This window comes from Cebus imitator, unplaced genomic scaffold (genome assembly GCF_001604975.1).
Source record: "Cebus imitator isolate Cc_AM_T3 unplaced genomic scaffold, Cebus_imitator-1.0 Scaffold424, whole genome shotgun sequence".
NCBI classification, from domain to species: domain Eukaryota; kingdom Metazoa; phylum Chordata; class Mammalia; order Primates; family Cebidae; genus Cebus; species Cebus imitator.
Genome location: NW_016107739.1, coordinates 1,753,006 through 1,777,049, shown reverse-complemented (window position 1 = coordinate 1,777,049; position 24,044 = coordinate 1,753,006). Strand labels below are relative to the sequence as shown.

The 24,044-nt window shown below is 41.7% G+C and overlaps 2 protein-coding genes across 3 annotated transcripts in view; both read right to left on the bottom strand.

Annotated features, from left to right (window-relative positions):
* Positions 1-24,044, bottom strand: part of GAB2 (GRB2 associated binding protein 2) — a 213,722-nt gene that overhangs the window by 85,173 nt on the left and 104,505 nt on the right. The window lies entirely within an intron of this gene.
* Positions 5,130-8,653, bottom strand: LOC108290136 (probable RNA-binding protein 19). Its single transcript, XM_037731820.1, is given in 2 exon segments — positions 5,130-8,590; positions 8,593-8,653. Coding segments are annotated over 2 exon segments (2,556 nt in total). The 3' UTR covers positions 5,130-6,095.

The window sequence follows — 24,044 nt, the reverse complement described above, 5'->3', positions numbered from 1 at the left end:
CCAGGTTCAAGTGATTCTCCCACCTCAGCCTCCCGAGTAGCTCAAATTACAGGCACCCGCCATCATGCCCAGCTAATTTTTGTATTTTTGTAAAGACAGGATTTCCCCATGTCGGCCAGGTTAGTCTTGAACTCCTGACCTCAGGTGATCTGCTTGCCTCAGCCTCCCAAAGTGCTGGGATTACAGTCATGAGCCACCGTGCCTGGTCTTTAGTGGCATCTTTTAAAGAACAAATGTTTTTCAGTTTGATGAGTCCAACATCAGTTTTTAAAATGGCTCAGGCTTTTTTGAGCCCACATAGCCAAAGCAAGATTAAGCAAAAAATACAAATCTAGAGGCATCACATTACCTGATTTCAAACTATACTACAAGGGTATGGTCATTAAACAGCAGGGTACTGGTATAAAAACAGGCACATAGACCAATAAAATAAAATAGAGAAGCCAAAAATAAACCCAAATATTTACAGCCAACTGATCTTCAACAAAGCAAACAAAAACAAAGTGGGGAAAGGATACCCTATTCAACAGTGCTGGGATAATTGGCAAGCCACATGTAGGAAAATGAAACTGGATTCTCATCTCTCACAATATATAAAAATCAACCCAAGATAGATCAAGGACTTAAATCTAAGACCTGAAACTATGAAAATTCTAGAAGATAACAGTAGAAAAGCCCTTCTAGACACTGGCTTAGGCAAAGGTTTCATGACCAAGAACCCAAAAGCAAATGTAACAAAAACAAAGATAAAAAGCTGAGACTTAATTAAACTAAAGCGCTTTTGCATGGCAAAAGGAACAGTCAGTAGAGTAAAGAGACAACCCACAGAGTGGGAGAAAATCTTCATAGTCTATACATCTGACAAAGGACTAATATCCAGGATTTACAATGAACTCAAATTAGCAAGAAAAAAATAAAAAATCCCATCAAAAAGTGAGCTAATCTCAAAAGAATATATGCAAATGGCCAAGAGACATATGAAAAACTGTTCAACATCATTAATGATCAGGGAAATGCAAATCGAAACCACAACGCGATACCACCTTATTCCTGCAAGAATGGCCATAATAAAAAATAAAATAACAGATGTTGGCACTGATGCAGTGAAAAGAGAACACTTCTACATAGCTGGTGGGAATGTAAACTAGTACAACCACTATGGAAAACAGTGTGGAGATTCCTTAAAGAACTAAAAATAGAACTACCATTTGATCCAGCAATCACACTACTGGGTATCTACCCAGAGGAAAAAGAAGTCATTATACGAAAACGATACTTACACACGTTTATAGCAGCACAATTTGCAATCGCAAAAATGTAGGACCAGCCTAAATACCTATCAATCAATGAGCGGATAAAGAAACTGTGGTGTGTGTGTGTCTCACACACACACATGTGTATATATATATATATATATATATATATATATATATATATATGTGATGGAATACTACTCAGCCATAAAAAGGAATGAATTAATGGCATTAACAGCAACCTGGATGGGACTGAAGACTATTATTCTGAGTGAAGTAACTCAGGAATAGAAAACCATTGTATGTTCTCACTAATAAATGGGAGCTAAGCTATGAGGATGCAAAGGCAAAAGAATGATATAATAAACTTTGGGGACTCAGGGGAAAGAGTGGGGGCAGTTGAGGGATAGAAGACTACAAATTGGGTTCAGTGTATACTGCTTGGGTGATGGGTGCACCAAAATCTCACAAATCACCACTAAAGAACTTACTCATGTAACCAAATACCACCTGTTCCCAAAAATCTGTGGAAATACAAAATTTTTTTTAAAAAATGGTTCAGGCTTTTTTTTCCTGTCTTATCTAGGAAATCTTTGCTTACCCCAAGGTCAAAAAGATTTTTTGCTTTTCTTCTAGATGTTTTATAATTTTAGCTTTGATATTTGTGTATGACCCATGTTTAGATGAAGTATGAGCAAAGGGTCATTGTTCAATATTTTTCCACATGGATATCCAGCTGTTCTAGCAGCATTTGTCGTAAAGAAATATCCTTTCCTTATAAATTACCTTTGCATTTTTGTTAAAAACCAGTTGACCAAATACATGCAGGTCTATTTCTGGACTTCCTATGTTTAAATGATCTATTTTTCTATATATAATTATGGCAGTATCATACTATCCCAATTACTGCAGTTTCACAATAAGTCTTGAAATCAGGTAGAGTTCCCCAACTTTGTTCTTTTTCAAAGTTGTTTTGATTATTCTTGGTCTTTTGCATTTCCATACACATTTCAGAATCAGTTTGTTAATTTTTACCCAAAAGGAAGTGCTGGGATTTTTGACTGGGGTTTCACTGATTCTGCAGATCAATTTAGGGATTATGTTTTCCTTTACTGTTCGATTTAATTTATTGAAGCCATCCAGGCCTGGAAGTTTCTTACCTCTCCCATTTACAAAGCAACAAATGAGCTGTTGCCAATCCTCTGCATTTTGAAGAAACAAAAATTATTCTCTTGAGGGCCCTCACTTTCATGTCCTTGAAAGAGCTGATCTCAGTTATATTCAAAGAATTAAATTAAGCAAAGATTTAGTGAAAACCAGGCAAAGTTGGGGGAATGGTAGACAAATTACGCCCATGAGTTATATTTAAATTATGTATTCAAAATTATAATATTATTTTTTTTTATAGAGATGGGGTTTCACCATGTTGGCCAGGCTGGTCTTGAACGCCTGACCACCCATCTTGGCCTCCCAAAGTGCTGGGATTACAGGCATGAGCCACTGGCCAATTAAATTATTTTAACAGGTATAGGGCTCTTCAGATTTTTACTTCTTCTGTCAGCTTTGATATGTGTCTTTCATAGAATTTCATTTATCAAATTTACTGAGGTAAAGTTGTTCATAATATTCTATTATGCTTTTATTTTTCAATGAGATGTAATTTATATTCCTTAATATTCACCCACTTAAAATATTTTTTTTTGTATATTCACAAAGTTATGCAAACATTACCATTATCTAATTCCAGAACATTTTCATCACCCCCAAAAGCAATCCCATATCCATTAGGCAATCTCCATCTTCCCCTTCTCCCATCCTCTGGCAATTACTAATCTCCTATTAACCTTTTAATGGTGTAGGATCTATAGTGATGGGCTGACTTCCCATCACTATATTATTTTTCGTGTACTCAATTTCAGCAAGAGCCAAGCTCCCAAGGCAAGAATCTACAGTAGAAGTCACATTACAATCTTGGACTCGGGAGAGACAAAGACAACATACTTTTCCTGACGTTTCTTAATCAGTCTCCTTGTTGCCTAGCAATGCTTTTTGGCCAATGATAAAGTGCCAAGTTATTAAAAGTTTTTAATTCCTTCAGCCCTTAGAGAAGCTGCAGTCCCTGGGCTAGTTACCCCTTGCCAATAGCCACCTGAAGCCTGACATTAAAATGTTATTTTTTTGTATGATATAATATGAAAAAGTTTGAAAAGCAGTTAGACAGTCTTACAGTCTAAACTACTCAGGATAGCATTCAAGGACCTTCTTTCATTTGGCTCCAAACTGCTACCTGAAATTGTTTTCAATCTTCCCTCCCTCCATGCCTATTCTCAGCTCAAAACATCTTACATTCCAGGCAAAGCAAACTGCTTTAATGTGATATTCCCTGTGAAAATCCTATTAATCCTTCAAGATTCCACTCAAATGCCCAAAAGCCTTCCTTACTCTCTCTGGAAGCCCAGGGACAGTGTCTCTCCTTCCCTTCCAGAGATAGTATAGGAACTGAGCTGAGCTGAATACCAACTGAGGACTCGGTACTGATGAGATCTCAGAATATAAATCCATTTTTATATTTTCAAAATTGCCTTATGAATAGGGCAAGAAAGTGATTATCATAATCATTTTACAGATCAAGGAACAGTGGTTGAGAAAATGATAATATCTTATTAAACTCATACACAGAAGTCTGTAGCAGAGCTGAGACAAGAACTCGTCTAGACTTTTTTAAAATTTTTTTTAAAGATAGAAAGCAAAGCCTTTTATTCTAAAATGAGTCCTGTCTCTAAAACTGCAAAAATTTCCCAGCTGTGTTCTACACAATTTAGATTTACTTTAAGATATAAAACTGATACAGAATGGAGCTCAGGATTTTAGACAGGAATCAATACTGAATTAGGTGGGGCAAGAGAGAGCTCCACAGAGGAAAGGTGGCACAGGGAGGCTCCAGGTGCCTTGCAGCCAGCCTTCTTTATAACTTTATAATCTGGTGTGGCCGCTTAGCAGGTGCAGAGTATCTCTTTGTGTGGAGGTAGGTGATGAGCACTTCTGGAAATAAAGCACCAGGACCTTTTCATCTTAAGAAGTGAAAATTCCCTGGTCGTTTTATCTCTGGCACTCTTCTTTGCCTGTGTCTGAGTGGAAAATGCAGCTAAGTAAATATCAAAATTAAAACACAATTTTTAGGTAATTTTCCACCTTGAGGCATCCTGACCCTGAGAGGCATAGGGCCCTCTGGAGTTCAGGATGCATTCCCTAGGTATCAGTTTCTCCCAAGACCTCAGTGCCAAAGTTTGCAGATTCCAACCGAGGAGCTATAGCTTCCTAAAGGAAGCTTCAACTTTACTGTACCCCAAATGGACATACGCTTTCAATAAACTATAATATTAACCTGATTTACTAATATAAATCCATCCCAACCAAATCTAAAACCTATACACTTTCTTAAGCTATCAATGTAGTCGTTCAGATCAGAAGTTTTCCCTGAAACGATCATAAGGAGAGATTTCATTTGGAAGCACTGCTTGTTTTATAGCACAAGCTTCATCATGAAGCTTCATCATGTTATTTTATGTTATTTCAGGTACACAAGTGTTCATAAGTTTCTTGAAGGCAGAGACTGAAAGGATGCACAGACAGTGGAAAATAAACAGGATTTAGATTCTGAAGATACAGGTTAAAAATTCCAGCCTTTACTTATTAGCTTCGTGACCCTAATGAGTCACTTAACCTGTGTGTGTCTTAGTTTCCTTGTTTGTAAAATAGACCAAATTCTACCCACCTAACATAGTTACAGAGAGGAAAAGATAAATTAAGGTACATATGTTTTTTAAAATTTGTTATGTATAGATATGAAATTTTATCTTCTAATTGTTTTGAACATGTATCTCTCACGAGGCCTGTATTTGGGCATAATTCAATGCAAGTGACCATAGCAAGTAATTAAAATACCTTTTTTTTTTTTTTGGAGGGGGTAGCAGCTTTATTGAGATATAATTCACATCTCATACAATTCACCTATTTGAGGTGCACAACTCAATGGTTTGTGCTATCTGTACAGAGCTGTGCAACCCTTGCCACAGTCAATTCTAGAACATTTTCATTACCTCAAATAGAAGTCCTGTACCCTTTATCCAGTGCCTCCGACCTAAGCAACTGTGAATTGACCTTCTGTCTGTACGGATGTGCCTACAGTCGTCCCTCAGAATCCACAAGGGATCGGTTCCAGGACTCTCATGGGTACCAAAATCCAGGGATGCTCAAGTCCCATCTGCATATTTTCGATCTGTGGGTGGTGGAATCTGTGGGTGGAATATGTGGATGTGGAACCCACAGATACAGACTGTATTCCGGGCCTTTCACATAAATGGACTCATAGGATATACGGCCGCCTTTTGCATCTGGCTTCTTTCACTCAGCATCATGTTTTCAAGGTTCATCCACGTTATCAGTAGTTCATTCCTATTTATGGCCAAATAACATTCCATTGTATGAATACACCCCATTTTGTTATCAACTCATGAGTTGATGGATACGTGAATCTGTTGTTATGTGAATATGAGTTTTCATTTCTCTGGTATTGATGCCCAAGAGTGCAATCGCTAGGTCATAGGGAAAGAGCACGTTCTACTTTGTAAGAAACTGTCCACACAATCCAGTTTCTCTAAATCATTCTCAGCATTTTGTGTCATCACTATTTTTTATTTTAGACATCCTGACAGTTTCATATATATTCGTTTAATTTTGGCCTCAGCAGAAATCTGATTTTCAGTGACATTTGCTGTAAGTCAGAGCCCTGAATACTCCCTCTTGGGCATTCCTTCTGTAGGCTGGCCAACCCTAGTTCTTCTATCTTGATATAATTTGGGTAGTTCCTGTCTCCCTGCTGAAGAGCTCTGGGGTCTCCCCGCTGTGGGCCTGGAAGGGGATGTTTGGCACCAGGATCTTGGAGGTGGTCTGCTTTCTGGGAACTTGTTTCTTCTGAGCTGATGTCACGGCTGGCTTAGTGGCTCATTCTGAGATCCTCACTTCCAGCTTGTGGCCGTCCACGATGTGTCCCCGGAGCTGCCTGAGAGCTTTCTGGGCTTGCTCTGGCTTCCTGTATTCCACAAATCCAAGCCGCATTGAAATCAGTGCTCCTGCTTTGTTCTTCTTGGAGATGGAGCAGCTCTTCACTGTCCCCACTTTGGAAAACACTTCCTTCAGCTTCTCCTCTGTTGTGTTAAAATTGAGATTCTTAATAAACAGAGTACAACCTGGGAGGCTCTCCTCTTCTTCTTCCTCTTCCTCCTCCTCCTCCTCTTCCCTCTTTGCTGAAGAATTGTCTGCTTCTTCCTCCGTTGGATTTTCATCTTCTGGGGTTTCACCATTGGACCCAGTTTCTGGCTCTGCTTGGTCCTTTTCCGTGGGTTCCGGAGGTGCGTCTTGGGGCTCTTTCTTCTGTGGGGCTGCGCTGGAGAAGACGCCGAACGGAGCCCACTCCAGATACAGAGGGATGTGGTGGAACTTGGAATAGGCCAGATGCCTGAAGGCCTTGCGGGCCTCCAGGGGCTCCAGGAACTCTATGATGGCGGTGATTCCACCCTCTGGCAGCAGCACGCGGCCCAGGCTGCCAAAAGGGCCGAAGGTCTCTTGCAGCTCGGCCGCCAGGATGGCTGCCGGGAGGTTCTTCACCAGAATCACCGTCTTGCTTCGCTCTGCTGCAGGCTGGCTGAAGGAATCCAGGCTGACCCCGTTGTCTATGAGGAAGCGCTGCACTTCCTGGACAAGCTGAATCTCCCCCAGAGCCATGCGTACGGCCACGCTGCCCTTGGTCTCGTGGTCAAAAACTTGACTCTTGGTGGCGCTGTACTTCTGTGAGATGGGATCGGCCACGGCATTCGGCCCCATGAATAACGTGTTCCAGTTGTGAGAGCTGGTGCTGTTGGCTTTGTCCTGGGCCTCCTTCTTCTTCTTGTAGGACGACGATCCCAGTGCACTGGCATCTTTGCTAGTTTCCTTCTTGATGGTAGACGGTAGCACATGGAGCATTCTGCCCTGGAATACCTGCCCATCCACCTCCGAGTAGGCCTTCACAGCATGCTCAGGGAACATGAAGGGGACGAATGCAAAACCCTTGGGTTTCTTGGTCAGGCTGTCGATGGGGTAGTGGAGCTCAGACAGGGGACCGTATTTGGAGAAGAGCTTCTCCAGGTCCTCCTCAGTGCTGGTGTAGGGCAGGTTCCATACAAAGAGCCTTCCAGACCCGGCCAGGTCCTCCTCCTCTTCGTTCTTCCCGAGCATCCGGCCTTGCCAGGATTTGGCGCTATTCTTTGGCGGACCCTCGGTGGTGGGGACGTTCTTTTCCCTGAACACCTCAATGTAGCGCCCACCCATGTTCTCCCGGTTGCATTTCAGAGCTTTCTTCACTTCCTCTTCGTTGCTGAAATCCACAAAGATGTACCCTGTTTTATTCCCATGACCGTTTCTCACAATTCGAATGGCCACTGGCTTCAGGGGCGCCAGGAATTTCAAAACATTTTTCTCTGTGACGTTGAACAGGGCTCCCTGCAGTTTCACGGTGTGGCAGGTGCTAGGTTCCTTTGCTGGTTTTTCTGTCTTGGCTCTGGCCTCCAGTGGCCTCTTTTTCCCAGCTGGCATTCCTTGCTCTTGGCCTACACCCTTGCCGTCTCTTTCCTGCAGGGCTGGAGTGGTGGAGGAACCCTTTTCCTCGACCTCATTCCCTTCATCACAGTGCACGGCTTCATCTTCACGTTCCTCTTCCTCTGAGGAAGAGGATGACCCGGACTTCACCATCTTGGACTTCAGATAGTCCATGTCCGACAGCTCCTTCTGCACAGCTGCCTTCCTTTTGAGGTTTGCCTCTTCTTCCAGGTCCTCCCCAGCTCCCTCCTCCTCACTCTCCTGCCCGGAATCGGAGTCGAAGTTCAGGTAGTCGCTAGCCGGCTTGCTCTTCCCTTTTGAGGGGTCAGCATCCAGGCCATTGTTCACCCAAGTGGCTGCCTGCACCGGCCTCTGATGGACCGACAGAAACTCCTGGAATTCTGTATCCTCCTTCTCCAATTGACCTGCCACTGTTTTCTTTTTCTCGTCTTTCTTAATTTCTGGAGTAGCGGAGTCTTTTGGAGGCTGCTTGGGCTGGCTTGGTTTCTGGGCATGTTTGCTCCCAAACGACTTGCAGAACTTCACTGTGATCTGGGATGTATCAATAAAGCTCTTGTTAAAGTGCTTCAGTGCCTTTTGGGCCTCTGCCTCCGTCTTGAAGCCGATAAAGCCAAACTTGCTGAACTTGCCATCTTTGGCAAACTTCAGGTTGCAGTCCGTCAGCGTGCCGAAGGCGGCAACAGCTGCCTGAAATGCTCCTTCTTCATCCCATTTGGGAGGTTCTTCACAATCAGTTGCGACATGGCACAGGGTCCCCACTGTTTTGATTCCAGCACGACTGAACAGTGCTTCCATCAACAACTTTCACGCTACCGCCCTGGGCAAAAGGGCGGTAAAAATATCTCCTAATAAAAACTAAAATATCTCCTAATATTTATGTAGGAGACAATATTAATGGGCAACAAAACCATGCACTCCAAGTTAGATACAGCACCCTTCCATGAACTCATAACCTTGAAAAAACTACCTTTCCAACTCAGTCACTAAGAGTAGCCCATGGCAGCAACATGAACACTACAACCTCTCATGTGCACCCAGAGTCCTAGAAGTGGTCCTTTGCATTATTTTCGACCAAAGGAATCAGAACTCTCTGGAAAGGGGTTGATTCTACGTTGGGAAGTAATAATAATAATAACAATAAAGATAAGATTGAAAATTCTTTTTATTCATTAATAAAAGCAAAGTTGCTTTAAAATATATCACAGAATTGTGTGTGAAATTTGTGATGGGGGGAAAAAAGGAAAAAAATAAATCACAGAAAAAAAAAAATGTTAAGAACTTGGCCAGGCGTGGTGGCTCACACCTGTAATCCCAGCACTTTGGGAGGCCAAGGTGGGAGGGAAGATCCCTTGAGCACACGAGTTTCAGACCAGCACGAGTAAGATGGTGAGATCCCATCTCTACAAAAAATGTTAAAGAGAGAAAAAGAGAGAGATGTTGAGTCAAAAAGATATGATTTAAAGGGGCTCCCACTGTCCAAGTTATAACATTTTAATTTTATAACTAATTGAACCTGCGAAAATATGAGTTGATGATATTCAATGGAATTAAGTATATGAAAGTTCTTTTTTTAAAACAAGATAAGTGAGAACATAACAGTGTGATGGGTTATTTTAGGTGCCAACTTGACTGGGTTAAGGGATACCCAGATAGTTGATAAAGCATTATTTCTGGATATGTCTGTGAGGGTGTTTCTGGAAGAGATTGGCATTTGAATCACTGAACTGAGTATGGAAGATTTACTCTCATGCAATGTGGGTTAGAACCATTCAATTTGTTGAGAGCCTGGAAAGAACAAAAAGGCAGAGGGAAAGTGTTCTCTTTTCTGAAGCTGAGACACTCATCTTTCTCTGCCCCTGGATGTCGGAACTCCAGATGCTTGGGCCTATAACACTTACATGACATGTTATAAGTGTTAAAACAGGGAGAGACAGTATAAATAATTAAGGAAACGAGCTATTATACCTTGAGGAGGGAGTCAAAAAAATGCCAGGATGAAAGAGGAGAAAGACAGTCTAGATTTTAAGCACAGGAGGCATAGAAAGAAAGGGTCTATGGGAAGTGGAGGGTGCAGTGAGCTGTGACTGAGACACTGCACTCCAGGCTAGGCGACAGAGTAAGACCCCTACTCAAAGAAAGATGGGGCATCTTTGATGTGATTATGCGAAAGGATGTGGGGAGGGAGGTCACTGCAAATGAGGATGAAGAGCAGGTTACAAGATAGGATCCTGGAGGACCTTGAATGTTGCCATTATCAAGGAGTTTGAACTTGGCATCTATGTGACTAGAAGAAACAGGATCAGATCTAGGTTTTAAGAAAATACAACCAAGCTATATACAACAACTTGAGTGAATTTTACAAACAGAATGCTGAGAGAAGGAAGCAAGAATAAAAATGTTTTCATTTATCTGAAGTTCAAAAATAAACAAAACTAACAATATTACTTGAGAATACATACGCTTATGGTAAAACAGCAAACAAGAGCAAGAACATGATTACCACCAAAGTCATGAGACTTGAAAGAGGGAATGGGGTAAAGTAAGATGAGTATGACTGGAAAGAGACATTCAGGGATTTCTGGTGTACTGGCAATTTTTTGACATGAGTGGTAAGTTATACGGGTGTTTCCATTATAGTACAGTATATATTTTGTGTAATTTTTGTATGTGTATTACATTTCACAATAAAAAGCTGAAGACATAGTTGGAAACACCCTGGAAGGATGCTGAAGGTGGGAAAAGTCTAGAGACAGGAAGAGAAATTAACAGCTACTCATAATAGTACAGGCAAGGGAGAGCCTGAATAATGTCATTGGTAGTGGGGGCAGAAAAAAAAAGGGCTTTGAGAATTACTTAGGAGTTAGGTCTTAGTGACCCATTAGAAATGGAAACTGTGGGAAAGAGGAGAGTCAAAAGTAGCTGCCAGATTTTTAAACTTTCAAGCTTGGGAGATCAGATGACAGCTAGGGAAATACTAAGAGTAGCAGACTCATGCAATTAAACAAAATGAAATGTGATTCACATGACATACAGTCTACCATGTACAGTGTACAATTCAGTAGCTTTTAGTATACTTGCAAGGTTGTACTACCATCACCACTATTTAATTCCAGAATATTTTCATTACCCAAAAAGAAATTCTGTGCTAATTAACAGCCTTTCCCCAGTCCCTGTCCCCCTCCCCAGGCTTCATGTAATTTTAGGAGAATAAAATCTTGTGGTTAAACGCCGCCCACTTTTTTTAAAAAACTGAGACAGGGTCTCGGTCTGTTGCCCAGGTTGGAGTACAGTGGCACAATCACAGCTCACTGCAACCTCATCCGCCCCAGGGTCTCAGGAGATCCTCCCACCTCAGACCCCTGAGTAGCTGGGACTTAACAAGCACATGCCACCATGCCTGGCTAATATATATATTTTTAATCTGTCTTGACAGAGCAACAGTGATATTCAATTGGTCTGAGCAGCACAATCCCCAAGATCTTAATGTGCTTCTCTATTTTACAAAGTGGAGAGCTCTGAGAAAACAGAAAAGCTACTTTTCTCAGGATATAGAGTGTAACATCCCGTTTCCTAGTTTTACCTTGACTAGGAACTCAAATTAACAGAGAGAGATCAAGGGTGGCAGAAATAGGTGTCTCATTATAGTGGCTTTCATTCAGTACCAGTACTGTTCACTTTGGGGAGGGTTAGAAATATCTGTATGTGGTGGTGGTGGTGGTACTGGTGGTGGGGTAAGTTGTCATAATGTCTGGAAAACCTTATAAGCATTAGAGGGCAGAGGACAGGTGTATTAACCTCAAACCATGCATAGGATAAAGTCTTGCATCACAAAGAATTGCCCCACCTACAATTCAGATACAGTCCTCTGAGAAACAGTGGGGGCAGAATTCCTATTATTTCTGCAAGTACAAAAACCAAAAAGGAAGCTATGATCTCTAAGTGGGAACCAGGTCCAAGAATTTGTGGTTAAAAATAGCTTAGAGAACAGAAGATTTAAATGAGCTCACAGTGAAAAGGGTTATTAATAGAAAGCTCAGATATTAATAGTGATGAATCTCAGTTTGCCAAGGCAAACTGCAGACCAGGCCTGGTGTTCCAGCACCACTGTCCTCGAGTCTCTGCTGTGTGTAACAGCTGCGGCTCCCTGAGCCTCGTAGCCCCCATCAGAAAGAGGACCCTTGTGGGTATGTCCTACAGTTCATTCTAAAAAAAATAAGAAGGGCCATTAGGGAGCTCTCTATATAGGAAAAAAGTTTGATTCGTCTCCCCACTAAAGCTTTTTTCTCTCTCTACACTGATTTTGTATGAAATTCTGCTACTGAAGAACCCTGTTAAAATTAGCAATTTACTTTCAAACATTTATTATGTGCGAAGTTCCGGGAAGCAGGGGGAACAGGACAAGACAGCCCTCAGACTAAAAGGGCTTCTGTTCTAGTGGGGAAGTTAAAATATGGGCAGAACTCCATAAAATATACATCTGCCAGTACAACGTACTTAAGTAGAAATAATTTACTATGTGAAAGTTAAATTTTTCTTTCCCCCATATTTACTGAACACTTATTAGGCACATTTTATATGCCTGAAAATAAGATTTGGGGTCAGCTTCATTACTTAAGAACTACATAAACATGGGCTCTTTCATATACCTAAGCCTCAGTTTCAATTACAAAATGAAGAGGATAATCCTGACAGCTTTGTCACAGGAATCAAATAAGGTAATAGAAGTTAAACGTTCCCAGCACTTTGGGAGGCCGAGGTAGCTGGATCACGAGGTCAAGAGATTGAGACCAGCCTGGCCAACAGGGTGAAACCCCGTCTCTACTAAAAATACAAAAAAAAAATTAGCTGGGCGTGGTGGTGCGCGCCTGTAGTCCCAGCTACTCTGGAGGCGGAGGCAGGAGAATTGCTTGAACTCAGGAGGCGGAGGTTGCAGTGAGGTGAGGTTGCACCACTGCACTCCAGCCTGGCGCCTGGTGATGGAGTGAGACTCTGTCTCAAAAAAAAAAAAAGAAATTAAAGGTTTTTTTTTTCCCCTAAAGAATATTTTATAAACTCTATACATATAAACTTTTCTATAAAGTTCGATTATAGAAAAGGGAGAATTTGTATTTGATACAAGAACAGTTCAACAAAGGAGGCAGCATTTGAACTGGGCTTCTAACATACAGTTAGGATAGTTAATGCATTACACCAAAAGTAATAAATTATTCAGTAAGCTTTCATTAAGCCACTACAACAAATAACAACAAAAGCCTCTATGTGCCAGGCTGTGGGCTGGGCAGATGTATTGGTACTATTTATTATACTGCTTTTAAATTGCGTCGATACACTTGTTTATTCATTAATTCTTTCCATAAATACCTAAGATACAATTAGTTTGCTAGTGTAGCAAGACACCTAGAAAGCCTGAGGCAACTGGACTTGGAGCGAGGTGGTAGTCAGATGCGAGGCTGTGGGCAAGAAGAGGTGCTTACTGAAGCTCAATCCCACTAGGTCATGCAGAGGCCAGAGCCCCAAGGCCCTGAGATGGGGTGGGAGGCACAGGAAAGAGGCATAGCAGAGTTCTACTGAGAATTTTACCTAATAAACAATGCTGTCCAGTGCAGGCTCTATTGACAGACATTGGCTTCATGCCTGGCTGCAAATGATTGGGAATACTAACCTTCCTCCCATGTCTAGGCTTGAAAGCCCTTTACCTGGGTCCATGTCACAGGGCAGAACACTGTGTAAGATACCCTGAACTGAGGGCACAACTAACTGAATGCACTTGGTATTTAGTGTAAACTCTGAGCCAACATGACCTGTGGAGTTTAAAAAAAAAAAAAAAAAAGGTTATTTCCCTACAGTTCCTCAATAAGAAAGCAGGAGGGAAACGAGAGGGAGATTTTGGGGTTTCTCAAAGCTGTGTGGTCTTTATCACGGCCACAACAACAAAAACAAAATACAGTTGCTCTGGACCAGGCACTCTCCTGAGCACTTTACATATAAGAGCTCATTCCACCCTTACAACTACCCCATGAGTTGTTACTATTATTATCCCATTTTAAAGATAAAGAAAGTGGGAGCATGAAGTGATTAAGTAACTTAATTGTAGATATAAAGTTATAAATCGGCAAAGCAAGGACTTACGACTCTGTGTTCTGGGCTCTTTTTGCTCACCAAGACCTGCCTCACATGTCTCAGACAGAAAAGTACTGAAACTTCTCAGATCTGGTGTCCTCAACTCCCAACAAGGGTGGTAGAAACAGGAACTAAAAAATGTGTGTGTGTGTGTGTATGTAATATAAAACATGATATAATGTTTCATGTTAACTCTTAGAGAATCTTTAAGTGGTGATCTGTCAGTCCTTGGTGTGCTATTTACTCTGTGATCACCCCATCTCAAGCAAGTTTCTTGGCTTCTCTAAGACTCATGAAGAAGGCGTCATCTACTCTATTTATCTTATAAGGTTGTCATGAGATTTTGATGTATATAGCCTTAGTGTGTTCTCTGGGATCACTCTAAAGCTTTTTTTTCCCAGCATATTTTTTTTCATTTCTTCATGTGGTTTGGATCAATGCAGCTGCCAGATAAACAGTGGTACCTACCACAATAAAGCAAAGACTGAATCCGAATCCCGGACTGTTGAGAATATTAATGGCCACTCCTCTTTTACATGTGAGTCCTGTCAAAGCACCTCATGTGATGCCTGCCTGACTCAAGGTTGAATCAGTGATTTCTTTACTTCCTCTCCTGGCTTTGTGCTTCTAAAGGTGAACTACATGGGGCTTGATACTCCCAAATCCTGAGGCTAAGGAATAACCCAGCCAGGAACAGGACACAGAACTCTGGTATTCCCCCATCTCAGGATCACCAGGGATCATGTGCAAGACCCACAGCCTCCCTATGATTCAGTTTCCCCACCCCTCCAATAGGCTGATTCATTTGTTCAGGGTACACCATGGAGTCCTGCCAAATGCAAATAAACTGTCTATGGGGCATGTGCCAAGCTTTTCTGGGAGCAGGCTCATTACTGCCATAGTCACTACAACAAATAACAACAAAAGCCTCTAGGTGCAAATTACCACACATAATAAACTTAATTTAAGAAACACTGAAGACACCCTTAGTTGCATTTTAATTTACACAGCACCATTTATCACACAAGTGCCCTGGGGCCTCTACAAATTGAAAATAAGACATCAGTACAGATTAGCTTCTACTATGCCTCAGTGATCCTACCAACTTAAATCCACCTACCAAAAAATGTGAAGAGAACGCACGAAGGACTGTAGAAAGAATAATGGAAAAGAAGCCACGGTCTGAAAAACATGGCAGAACTCTAAGTTTTAGTTCTAGTTGGGTTATTCAGCTAGTTAATCTCTGGATGTGGGATTGTCAAATCCCATGCAATTCACCCATAAAAGCACAAAGCCAGGAGGAGAAGTAAAGGAACCATTCATCGAGCCCTGAGTCAGGCAGGCATCACATGAGGTGCTTGACATAAGACTTGCATGTAAAACAGGAGTGGCCATTAATATTCCCAACAGTACAGGGCAAAACTATTGTGATGGTACTTGCAAGCCTCTTTTCCAAAGTAATACACTGAAAGTGTTTGAGCAGTGACAAAAACACCATATAGACAGACAAGTAATGGTAGCTTGCATTGTGCCCCATATGACATGCCAAAATTCTTCACTCACATTGTCTCATTTTTTTCCTGCCTCAGGTTTATTTGCACAAATAGCACAGGAGGACCCCAGCCCCATGCAGAGGGCAGCCCAAAGCTGGGGGGGGATGAGGGGCGGGTCACATCAGCCCTTCTGTCCTCACATTGGCAGACAGAGATATCTACTCTAAAGCCTTTGTAGGGGCCTGGGCACCTTTGGGAGCCTGAGCTGGAACTGCAGCTGGAGCTACAGCCTGGGCCTTGGTTTGATCCTTGGCTTTGACCTTGGCCTTTGGCCAGCATAGCCTGAGCCCCTTGGCAATGTGGGCATGAGCACACTTCCCAAGCTTGGGGTGGGCAATGTAGGCAAGTCGATCGAGCTTGCGGCTGACATCTTTTGGGATCTTGGACTTAACCTTTTTGGGCTTTACTAGTGCATTGATAGCCTCAGCATCTGCACTCATGGCCTTGGCGTTGTTGGCCGGCGTCTTCTTTAGGCCCTTCTTGTTGTGCTTCTTGGCAAAGCACATGTTCCTCAGGAACTTGGGGTCCATCCCCTTAAGAGATTTGTATCTTTGTGATCGGGGTTTCTTAATACCATTTCTGAGCCATTTTCGGGACTGGTTGTGTGAGGTGTGGTTCTTGGACTTGGCCACATCTGCACCTAAGCTGTGGCTCCGAAGCGCCTAGAACCATATTGTCTCATTTTCAATACTCACAACCACTTAGAAAGTAGATCCTATTATCCTCATTTTGTAGATGAACAAACTGAGTAGCTCAAAGTGGTTAAGCATCTTGCCTGATGTCAGTCCCCTAGGCTTAAGTCCCATCTTGATCTCCTGCTAGTAGTTATGTGATTTCAGCCAAACCCCTCAACTTTGCTCTGCTTTAGTATCTTAATAGTAAAATGGAGGTAAAACAAGTCTTCCCTGTCATTCACTGAATACTACAAGTATTACATGTTATACAGAATATTAAAGTGTCAAGTGTATATAAAAGCATCCTGCTTTCTCCCAGCTAGATTGCAATCACTGGTGGATGGAGACCAGGCCACATGCTTATTTTAAATCCCTGAAAATAAGACTATATTGCGTATGTGGAATGATTATGCAAAGGAACAAAAACAGTTTAGTCATCTTTTTGACACATTTACAGAGCAGCCACCTCTGTGCCATAATACTACTGGGACGCAGAGGTGAACAGGTGCCCCCACCATCAAGAGGCCTTGGAGAAAGTCCGTAGCACACTAAAGGTAAAGTGAATAAAATGATCATGGTCTGTAAAGGCAGGGCTTGCTATGGGAGGAGTGAGAACTAACATGGCTCCATTATAGCTTCACAGTGGCAGGACAGGAGAGACAGCAGTTAAAGCTCAGAAAACAGGTTGCACATGGACTGTAGAAAAGCTTTCAAAGAGTTTCAAAAGGGACAGTAAACTGAAGGAGCTAATTGAGAGAATAAGAGAAGGAAGGAGAGTAAAAGGGCCAGGGGAGGAGGTCTCTGACTGAACTATAAACACACTTCAAAGTTCTGCTCACGGCCAGCTGCCTATCCAAATCTTGTTTTATTTTGTTTTGCGTTTCCTCTCATTTTCTCACATTATTTCAAAATGGCTTTTCCCTGCCCTTTAAATATCTTTGACCTGCCAAGGATAGCAAGGAGCCTGCTTTTAAGGGATCCTCAGGGATATTTCACCTTCTGTTTTCTCATCTATACAGTAGTTACAACACATCCGAGGATTATCACACACATACAACAAAATAACAGAACTTTTTAGCAAATAGTGCTGGTCATCTACATGCAAAAAACTGCTGGACCCTTATACCATATATAAAAGTTAACTCAAAATGGACCAAAGACCTAAATGTAAGAATGACAACGATTAACGTCTCAGAAGAAAACATGGAAGAAATGTTTCATGACACTGGATTTGACAGTGTTTTCTTGGATATGACACCAAAGGTATGGGTAAAAAGGAAAAAATAAATTGGACCACATCAAAATTTAAAACTTTTGTGAATCAAAGGGCACAGTCAACCAAGTAAAAAGAGAATCCACTGAATGGAAGAAAATATTTGCAAATCACACATCTGGTAAAGGATTTGTGATGGTTAATATTAAGTGTTAACATGATTAGATTAAAGGATGCTTAGACGGCTGGTGAAGTGTTGTTTTTGGGTGTGTCTGTGAAGGTGTTGGGAGGACCCACCCTCAATGTGGATGGGTACCATCCAATTCACTGACAGCCTGATAGTGAGGCTAAAACAAAGCGGGTGGAAGAAGGTGGGATAAGCTTGCTTGCTGAGTTTCCTGGTTTTCTTCTCCCAACTCACCATTCCCCCATCATACTGGATGATTCCTCCCGCTCCTTCTGTCCTTGGACATCAGAATCCAGGTTCTTTGGCCTTTAGACTCTGGGACTTGCATGGGGCGGGGGGTTGGGGGAAACGTATCAGGCCTTTGGGACTGACTTAAAGGCTGCAGTGTTGGTTTCCCTGGTTTTGAGGCTTTCAGACCCAGACTGAGCCACTACTGGTTTCTCTCTTCCCCAGCTTGCAGATGGCCTCTTGTAGGACTTTGTGTTATAACTGTGTAAGCCAGTTCTCCCGAATAAACTTCCTTTCATATAAAAATATATTCTATTACTTCTGTCCCTCTGGAGAATGCTGACTGGTATAGGATTATAAGGGGTTAATAGCTAGAATATATAAAGAACTACTATAACAACAACAAAAACAAACAACCTAACTAAAAATGGATAAAGGACTTGAACAGACGTTTTTCCAAAAAAGGAATACAAAATAGCCAACAAGCACATGAAAAGATGCTCATGTTACTAATCATTAGGGAAATGCAAATCAAAACAATGAAATACTACCTTGCACCTATTAACATGGCTACTATAAAAAAAAAGAATTAAGTGTTTGTAAGAATGTGGAGACACTGGAACCCTTGTGCAATGTTCGTGGGGATATAAAATGATGCAGCTGCTATAGAAGAGAGTATGGCAATTCCTCAAAAAATTGCAATTAGAATTACCATATGATCTAATAATTCTACTTTTGGATACAGACCCCCAAAAATTGAAAGCAGAGATGCAAACAGATTATTTTTACACCTATATTAATTACAACAATAGTGAGAATAGCCAAAAGGTAGAAGCTACGCACGTCACTGATGGATGAATGGAGATACAAAACAAAGTATATGCACACAATGGAATATTATTCAGCTTAAAAAGGAAGGAAATTCTGGCACATGCTACAGCAGGCATGAACCTTAAGGGCATTATGCTAAGTGAAATAATAAGTTAGAAAAAGACAAATACCATACGATTCCACTTACATGACAAACCTATAGTGGCCAAATTCAGAGAGACAGAAAGTTTAACAGTAACAGGGGTTAATGGGGACTGAGGGACTGGAGGAATAGGGCATCAAATATCTAATGGGTATAGTTTCAGTTTGGGAAGCTGAAAGGAGTTTTGGAGGCGGATGGTGGTGAGGGTTGCACCATATGAATGCATTTAACATCACTGAAATATACACTTAAAAATGACTATGATGGTAAACTTTATGTTACATGTATTTTATCACAATAAAAAAAGAAATAATTTCTAAAAAGGTAACATATATTAAGCATTCTGCAAGGAATTTTGGCAATCAATCTTTACTCCTTCCTTTCCTCCTGATGCAATCCTTTGTTTCAAGGTTCTTTTTAAGTTACCTAAGGGGATCAGCCCTAACCACCCCTGCCACTATATCTGGCTGAGCATCCCAGAGCGAAGTCTTTTCTTCTATGGGCTTTAGTTTTGTCAAGCATTAAAAAAGAAGAAAAAGAAGAAGATTAAACTATATTACATTTCCTTGTAACTCTAAAACTAAGAACACACTGAAGGTAAAAGAACTTAGAAACAGGCTAGCAGGAAGGAAGGAAATGAGATATTCTGGAGCATTTATTATATGTCAAATACTGTACTAAGGGCTGGGGACCCACAAATGCAAATATACAAAAGGAAGATAATTCCTGATTTAGAGGAAAATAATAACAGAAATCACAATCTTGTATATAGGAGGGTTACAGGAACAGCACTGATTACCTACCAGAGGAAATCCAGGGAAAATCCATCACAGAGGTGATAACTGAGGGGGACTTCTCTTTGAGGAGGGAGGTGAGGGGATTAGGAGTGAATCCGGTAGAACAGAGGCAGAAGGGCTATCAGGTGGAAGGACCAGCACAAGCACCTTACAAAGAGTGCATGCATTAGTCTGGGTCCCAGCACAGTCCAGAGAAGGGTAGGGAGCCATTCTGGGAAGACATTTTGAGATTTGATTGCTAAACGCTCAAAAAAGCTGGGAAAAGGAGTTTGGATTCTATCCTGAAGGCAGTGGGGGACCACCGACAGTTTTAACTGGAGAGGGATAAGATCCAGTATACAAGTTAGAAATATCACTTTGGCAACAGCATAGATGAGGATAGATTAAGGGAAACAGGAAGCTCAGACAAAACAGGATGAGGGCCTGAACAATGGCAGTGGCAGTAGGAAAGAAGAGGAAAGAAAGATTTCTTTGCCTCAAGCAGCTCCCATAGATAAAGGCAGGAATGGTGCGCAAACTCCAGAAGGTTGGCTCTTAAACACCAGGGACCTTGAACCACGTTCTTATTTCTAAACAGTTTCTGACAAATTCTGAATGTCCCCGGGTCCAGGGCAATCACTCAAAGGGAGGAAACTGGCATAAAAGTTAATCTGTTTCAGCTGCTATGCTATCCTCCGCCCCTTCGCACCAGAAATAATGGGAGGCAGCACTGGAAAAAGGAGCATCTGGATGTAGTAAAGACCCATCCCTTCCCGCGCTGGAGCTGTTGGCTCATCCCTGGAAATCACAACAATCAAGAATGGAGAATCGTTCTTTTCATCCCTTCTCACAGCATTATCCCAGCAACCTCATCCCCTAACAATGGTGTGGTTTGTGTTATGTTTTCCCTCCATCCCTGCCCCTCCCTGCCGCTGCACAACAGAGATGCTGTGCCCCAGAGGCTGCTGAGGTTGCAGGCCTAACTCTGAACAAGTCTTTGAGGATTTGGATGCTCCCTCAGAAGGAGCTGCATGAATAATCAGATGAAAAAGACCAAACCTTAACTAAAAGGAGTGGGGAAGAGCCATTCTTTCCTCCACTAAGCCAGCAAAAAGATTTTCATGACACTTACCAGTAGTGTGATAAAACAGACACTGTTTTATGTAGCTCTGAACTATTTATTGGTATTATGTGTTTGGAAAATAATTTGGCAGTATGTCAAATACCTCAAAAATGTTCATCCCTTTTTGCCCAATAATTCTCATTTCTAGCATCTGACTTTAAGGTAATTCAAAGGAAAGAAAAAGGTGTATGTATGTACACACTGCAGTACTAGCTGAGGGAAAAGGTGGTAAAGTTTCTTTTCTTTAGGGTTTTTTCCTCCCATGTCTTCCTCTCTAACTTATCCTTAGGCATGATAATGTTCATGTCCATGGCTCTTGACAGAAACAGGTATAATAACAGAAACTGGAATCTCTCACCCATGTGCACACTAAACAAGATCTGCTATAAAAATAATTTACTATATAACTATACTTAGCAAAGAACCACATTTGAGGGCTTTTCATTTTATGGGATATAAAATTATTAAAAAGCACTTAAAATAAAAAAGTAATTTATACATTTATTGTTCTATTGCATACCAGGCACTGTGCTAGGGGCTAAGGATATAGCAGTAAACAAAACAGGCATAGTTCATAATCTCAGAGTCAAGTATCTGGCAGAGATATAAAAAAACCAGATTTTTTTTTTGAAACTGAGTCTTGCTCTGTCAAGGTGGAGTGCTGGAGTGTAGTGGTATGATCTCAGCTCACTGCAACCTCTGCTTCCCGGGTTCAAGCACTTCCCCTGCCTCAGCTTCCTGAGTAGCTGGGATTACAGGTACACGTCACCATGCCAGCTAATTTTTGTATTTTTGTGGAGATGAGATTTCACCATGTTGGCCAGGCTGGTCTCGAACTCCTGGCCTCAAATGATCTGTCCACCCTGGCCTCCCAAAGTGCTAGGATTATAGGTGTGATCCACTGCGCCCAGCTGAGAAGAAACAGATAATTTTGAAAAACAATTTTATTTTCTTTTTTTCTAGAGATGGGAGTCTCACTGTGTTGCCCAGGCATGATTTGAGCTCTTTGGCTCAAGCAATCTTCTTGCCTCAGCCTCCCAGTAGCTGGGATTACAGGTATGTGCCATCATGCCCAGCTAAGATATAGGTAATTATGATAAAGCATGATCAATATTATGATCAAGGAAAATACCACGAGAATGAATAGCAAGGAATAGGGTCTTTTCCTTGTTGAATGTAGGAAGAAGTTAAGGAATTTGGACATCATCCTAAGGACAACAGAAAAGAGGAGTGCTATGGCTGGCTATGTGTTCTAGAAAGATCACTCTGGCTGGTGTGTGAAAAGCTTGAGAAGAACAAGCTGAGTGTCAGTTACATTAACTGGGAGATGTTTTTCTTTTTTGAGACAGGGTATTACTCTGTTACCCAGGCTGGAGTGTAGTGGTGCTAGACAGCTAACTGTAACCTCCCATGTAGCTGTGATTACAGGTGTTCATCACCACACCTGGCTAATGCGTGTGTGTGTGTATTTATATTTGGTAGAGATGGGGTTTTTGTCATGTTGCTCAGGCTGATCTCAAACTCCTGGGCTCAAGTGATTCTCCTGCCGTGGCCTCCTAAAGTCCTGGGATTACAGCAGTGAGTCACTGTGCCTCGCCTCAATTGGAAGATATTAGAGTCCCAGTAAGAAATGATGGCTTAAACTATGGTGGGCATGGAGAGAGAGAGAGAGAGATGGTAACGCAAAAGAGATATTTAACAGATCAATTTCTTAGTCATTGCTGGAATGTGGGGGTTGAGACAGAGTGAAGAATGACTTACAGGTTTCTAGCTTGAGCCAACTATGACATCTACTGAGGCAGGTTTCCTCGAGCAAAGGACATCTACTATAGGGCATATGATACTGAGTTCAATTTTAGACATTTAGAATCGGAGGGTCTTCAAGACATCCTTGTGGAGCTAAGCTGCAGGCCAAGGATTTGGTCCAAAAAGTTCATGCATAGGTAGGAGATGTAAATTTGGATGTCATCTGGATATAGGAATGGTAACTGAAGAAAATGGGGGTGGATATGAACACCGCTGTACCAAGGACTTATTAACCTTAGCTTGGTACCAAGGGCTGTGAGAGAGGAAAGAAGGGGAACAGAGATTTGCCACATCACTCCTTCCAGGATGCTCTCCCACAATCTCCCATCTATCCCTAGCTGACGGAAACAACCCATAGCTATGGTTTAGTCTACCTCCTGCTTATATCTATTAAACTTATCACTTTATGTTATATTTTTTGGCTGAATTACCTCTTTACTATAGATTTGATTTTAAGTTCTTTGCAGGCAGGAATAATGGCTCATGTCTTTTTACTCCTAGCCCACAGCAGTGTGGAGTATGTATGCAGTAAAGAGAATTGATTCCTGTAATTAAGAGATGCAGTACAGATCACACTGCATTTCCTCTAAATATCTCTCATTTTATAAACATTATACTAAAGGAGGGAGAAGACTAGATGTATGATTTAACCAAAATTCAGTTTTTGGAAAACTTTTGAAAAGTACTCCACTTGCATTTAAAAAATGACATATTCTTCAAAGATGAAGGCATCACATTACTCAACTTTCAAACTATACTACAAGGCTATAGTAAACAAAATAGCATGATATTGTTACAAAAACAGACACCCAGACCAATGGAACAGAATAGGGAACCCAGACATAAAGCCACACATCTACAACAAACTGATCTGTGACAAAGTTAAACAAACAAAAAAAATCAATGGGGAAAGACTTTTCAATAAATGGTGCTGGAATGGGCTAAACATATGCAGAATGAAACTGGACTCCTACATATCATGATACACAAATATTAACTCAAGATAGATTAAAGACTTAAATGTAAGATCTTGGCCAGGCACAGTGGCTCATGCCTGTAATCCCAGCACTCTGGGAGGCTGAGGAGGGTGAGTCATCTGAGGTCAAGAGTTTGAGACCAGCCTGGCCAATACGGTGAAACCTTGCCTCTACTATAAATACAAAAATTGGCCGGGCATGGTGGCACACACCTGTAATCCCAGCTACTCAGGGGGCTGAGGCAGGAGAATTACTTGAACCCAGGAGGCAGAGGTTGCAGTGAGCCCAAATCATGCCACTGCTCTCCAGGCTGGGTGACAAAGGGAGACTCTTTCTTTTTCTTTTTTTTTTTTGAGACGGAGTTTTGCTCTTGTTACCCAGGCTGGAGTGCAATGGCGCAATCTCAGCTCACCGCAACTTCCGCCTCCTGGGTTCAGGCAATTCTTCTGCCTCAGCCTCCTGAGTAGCTGGGATTACAGGCACGCGCCACCAGGTCCAGCTGAT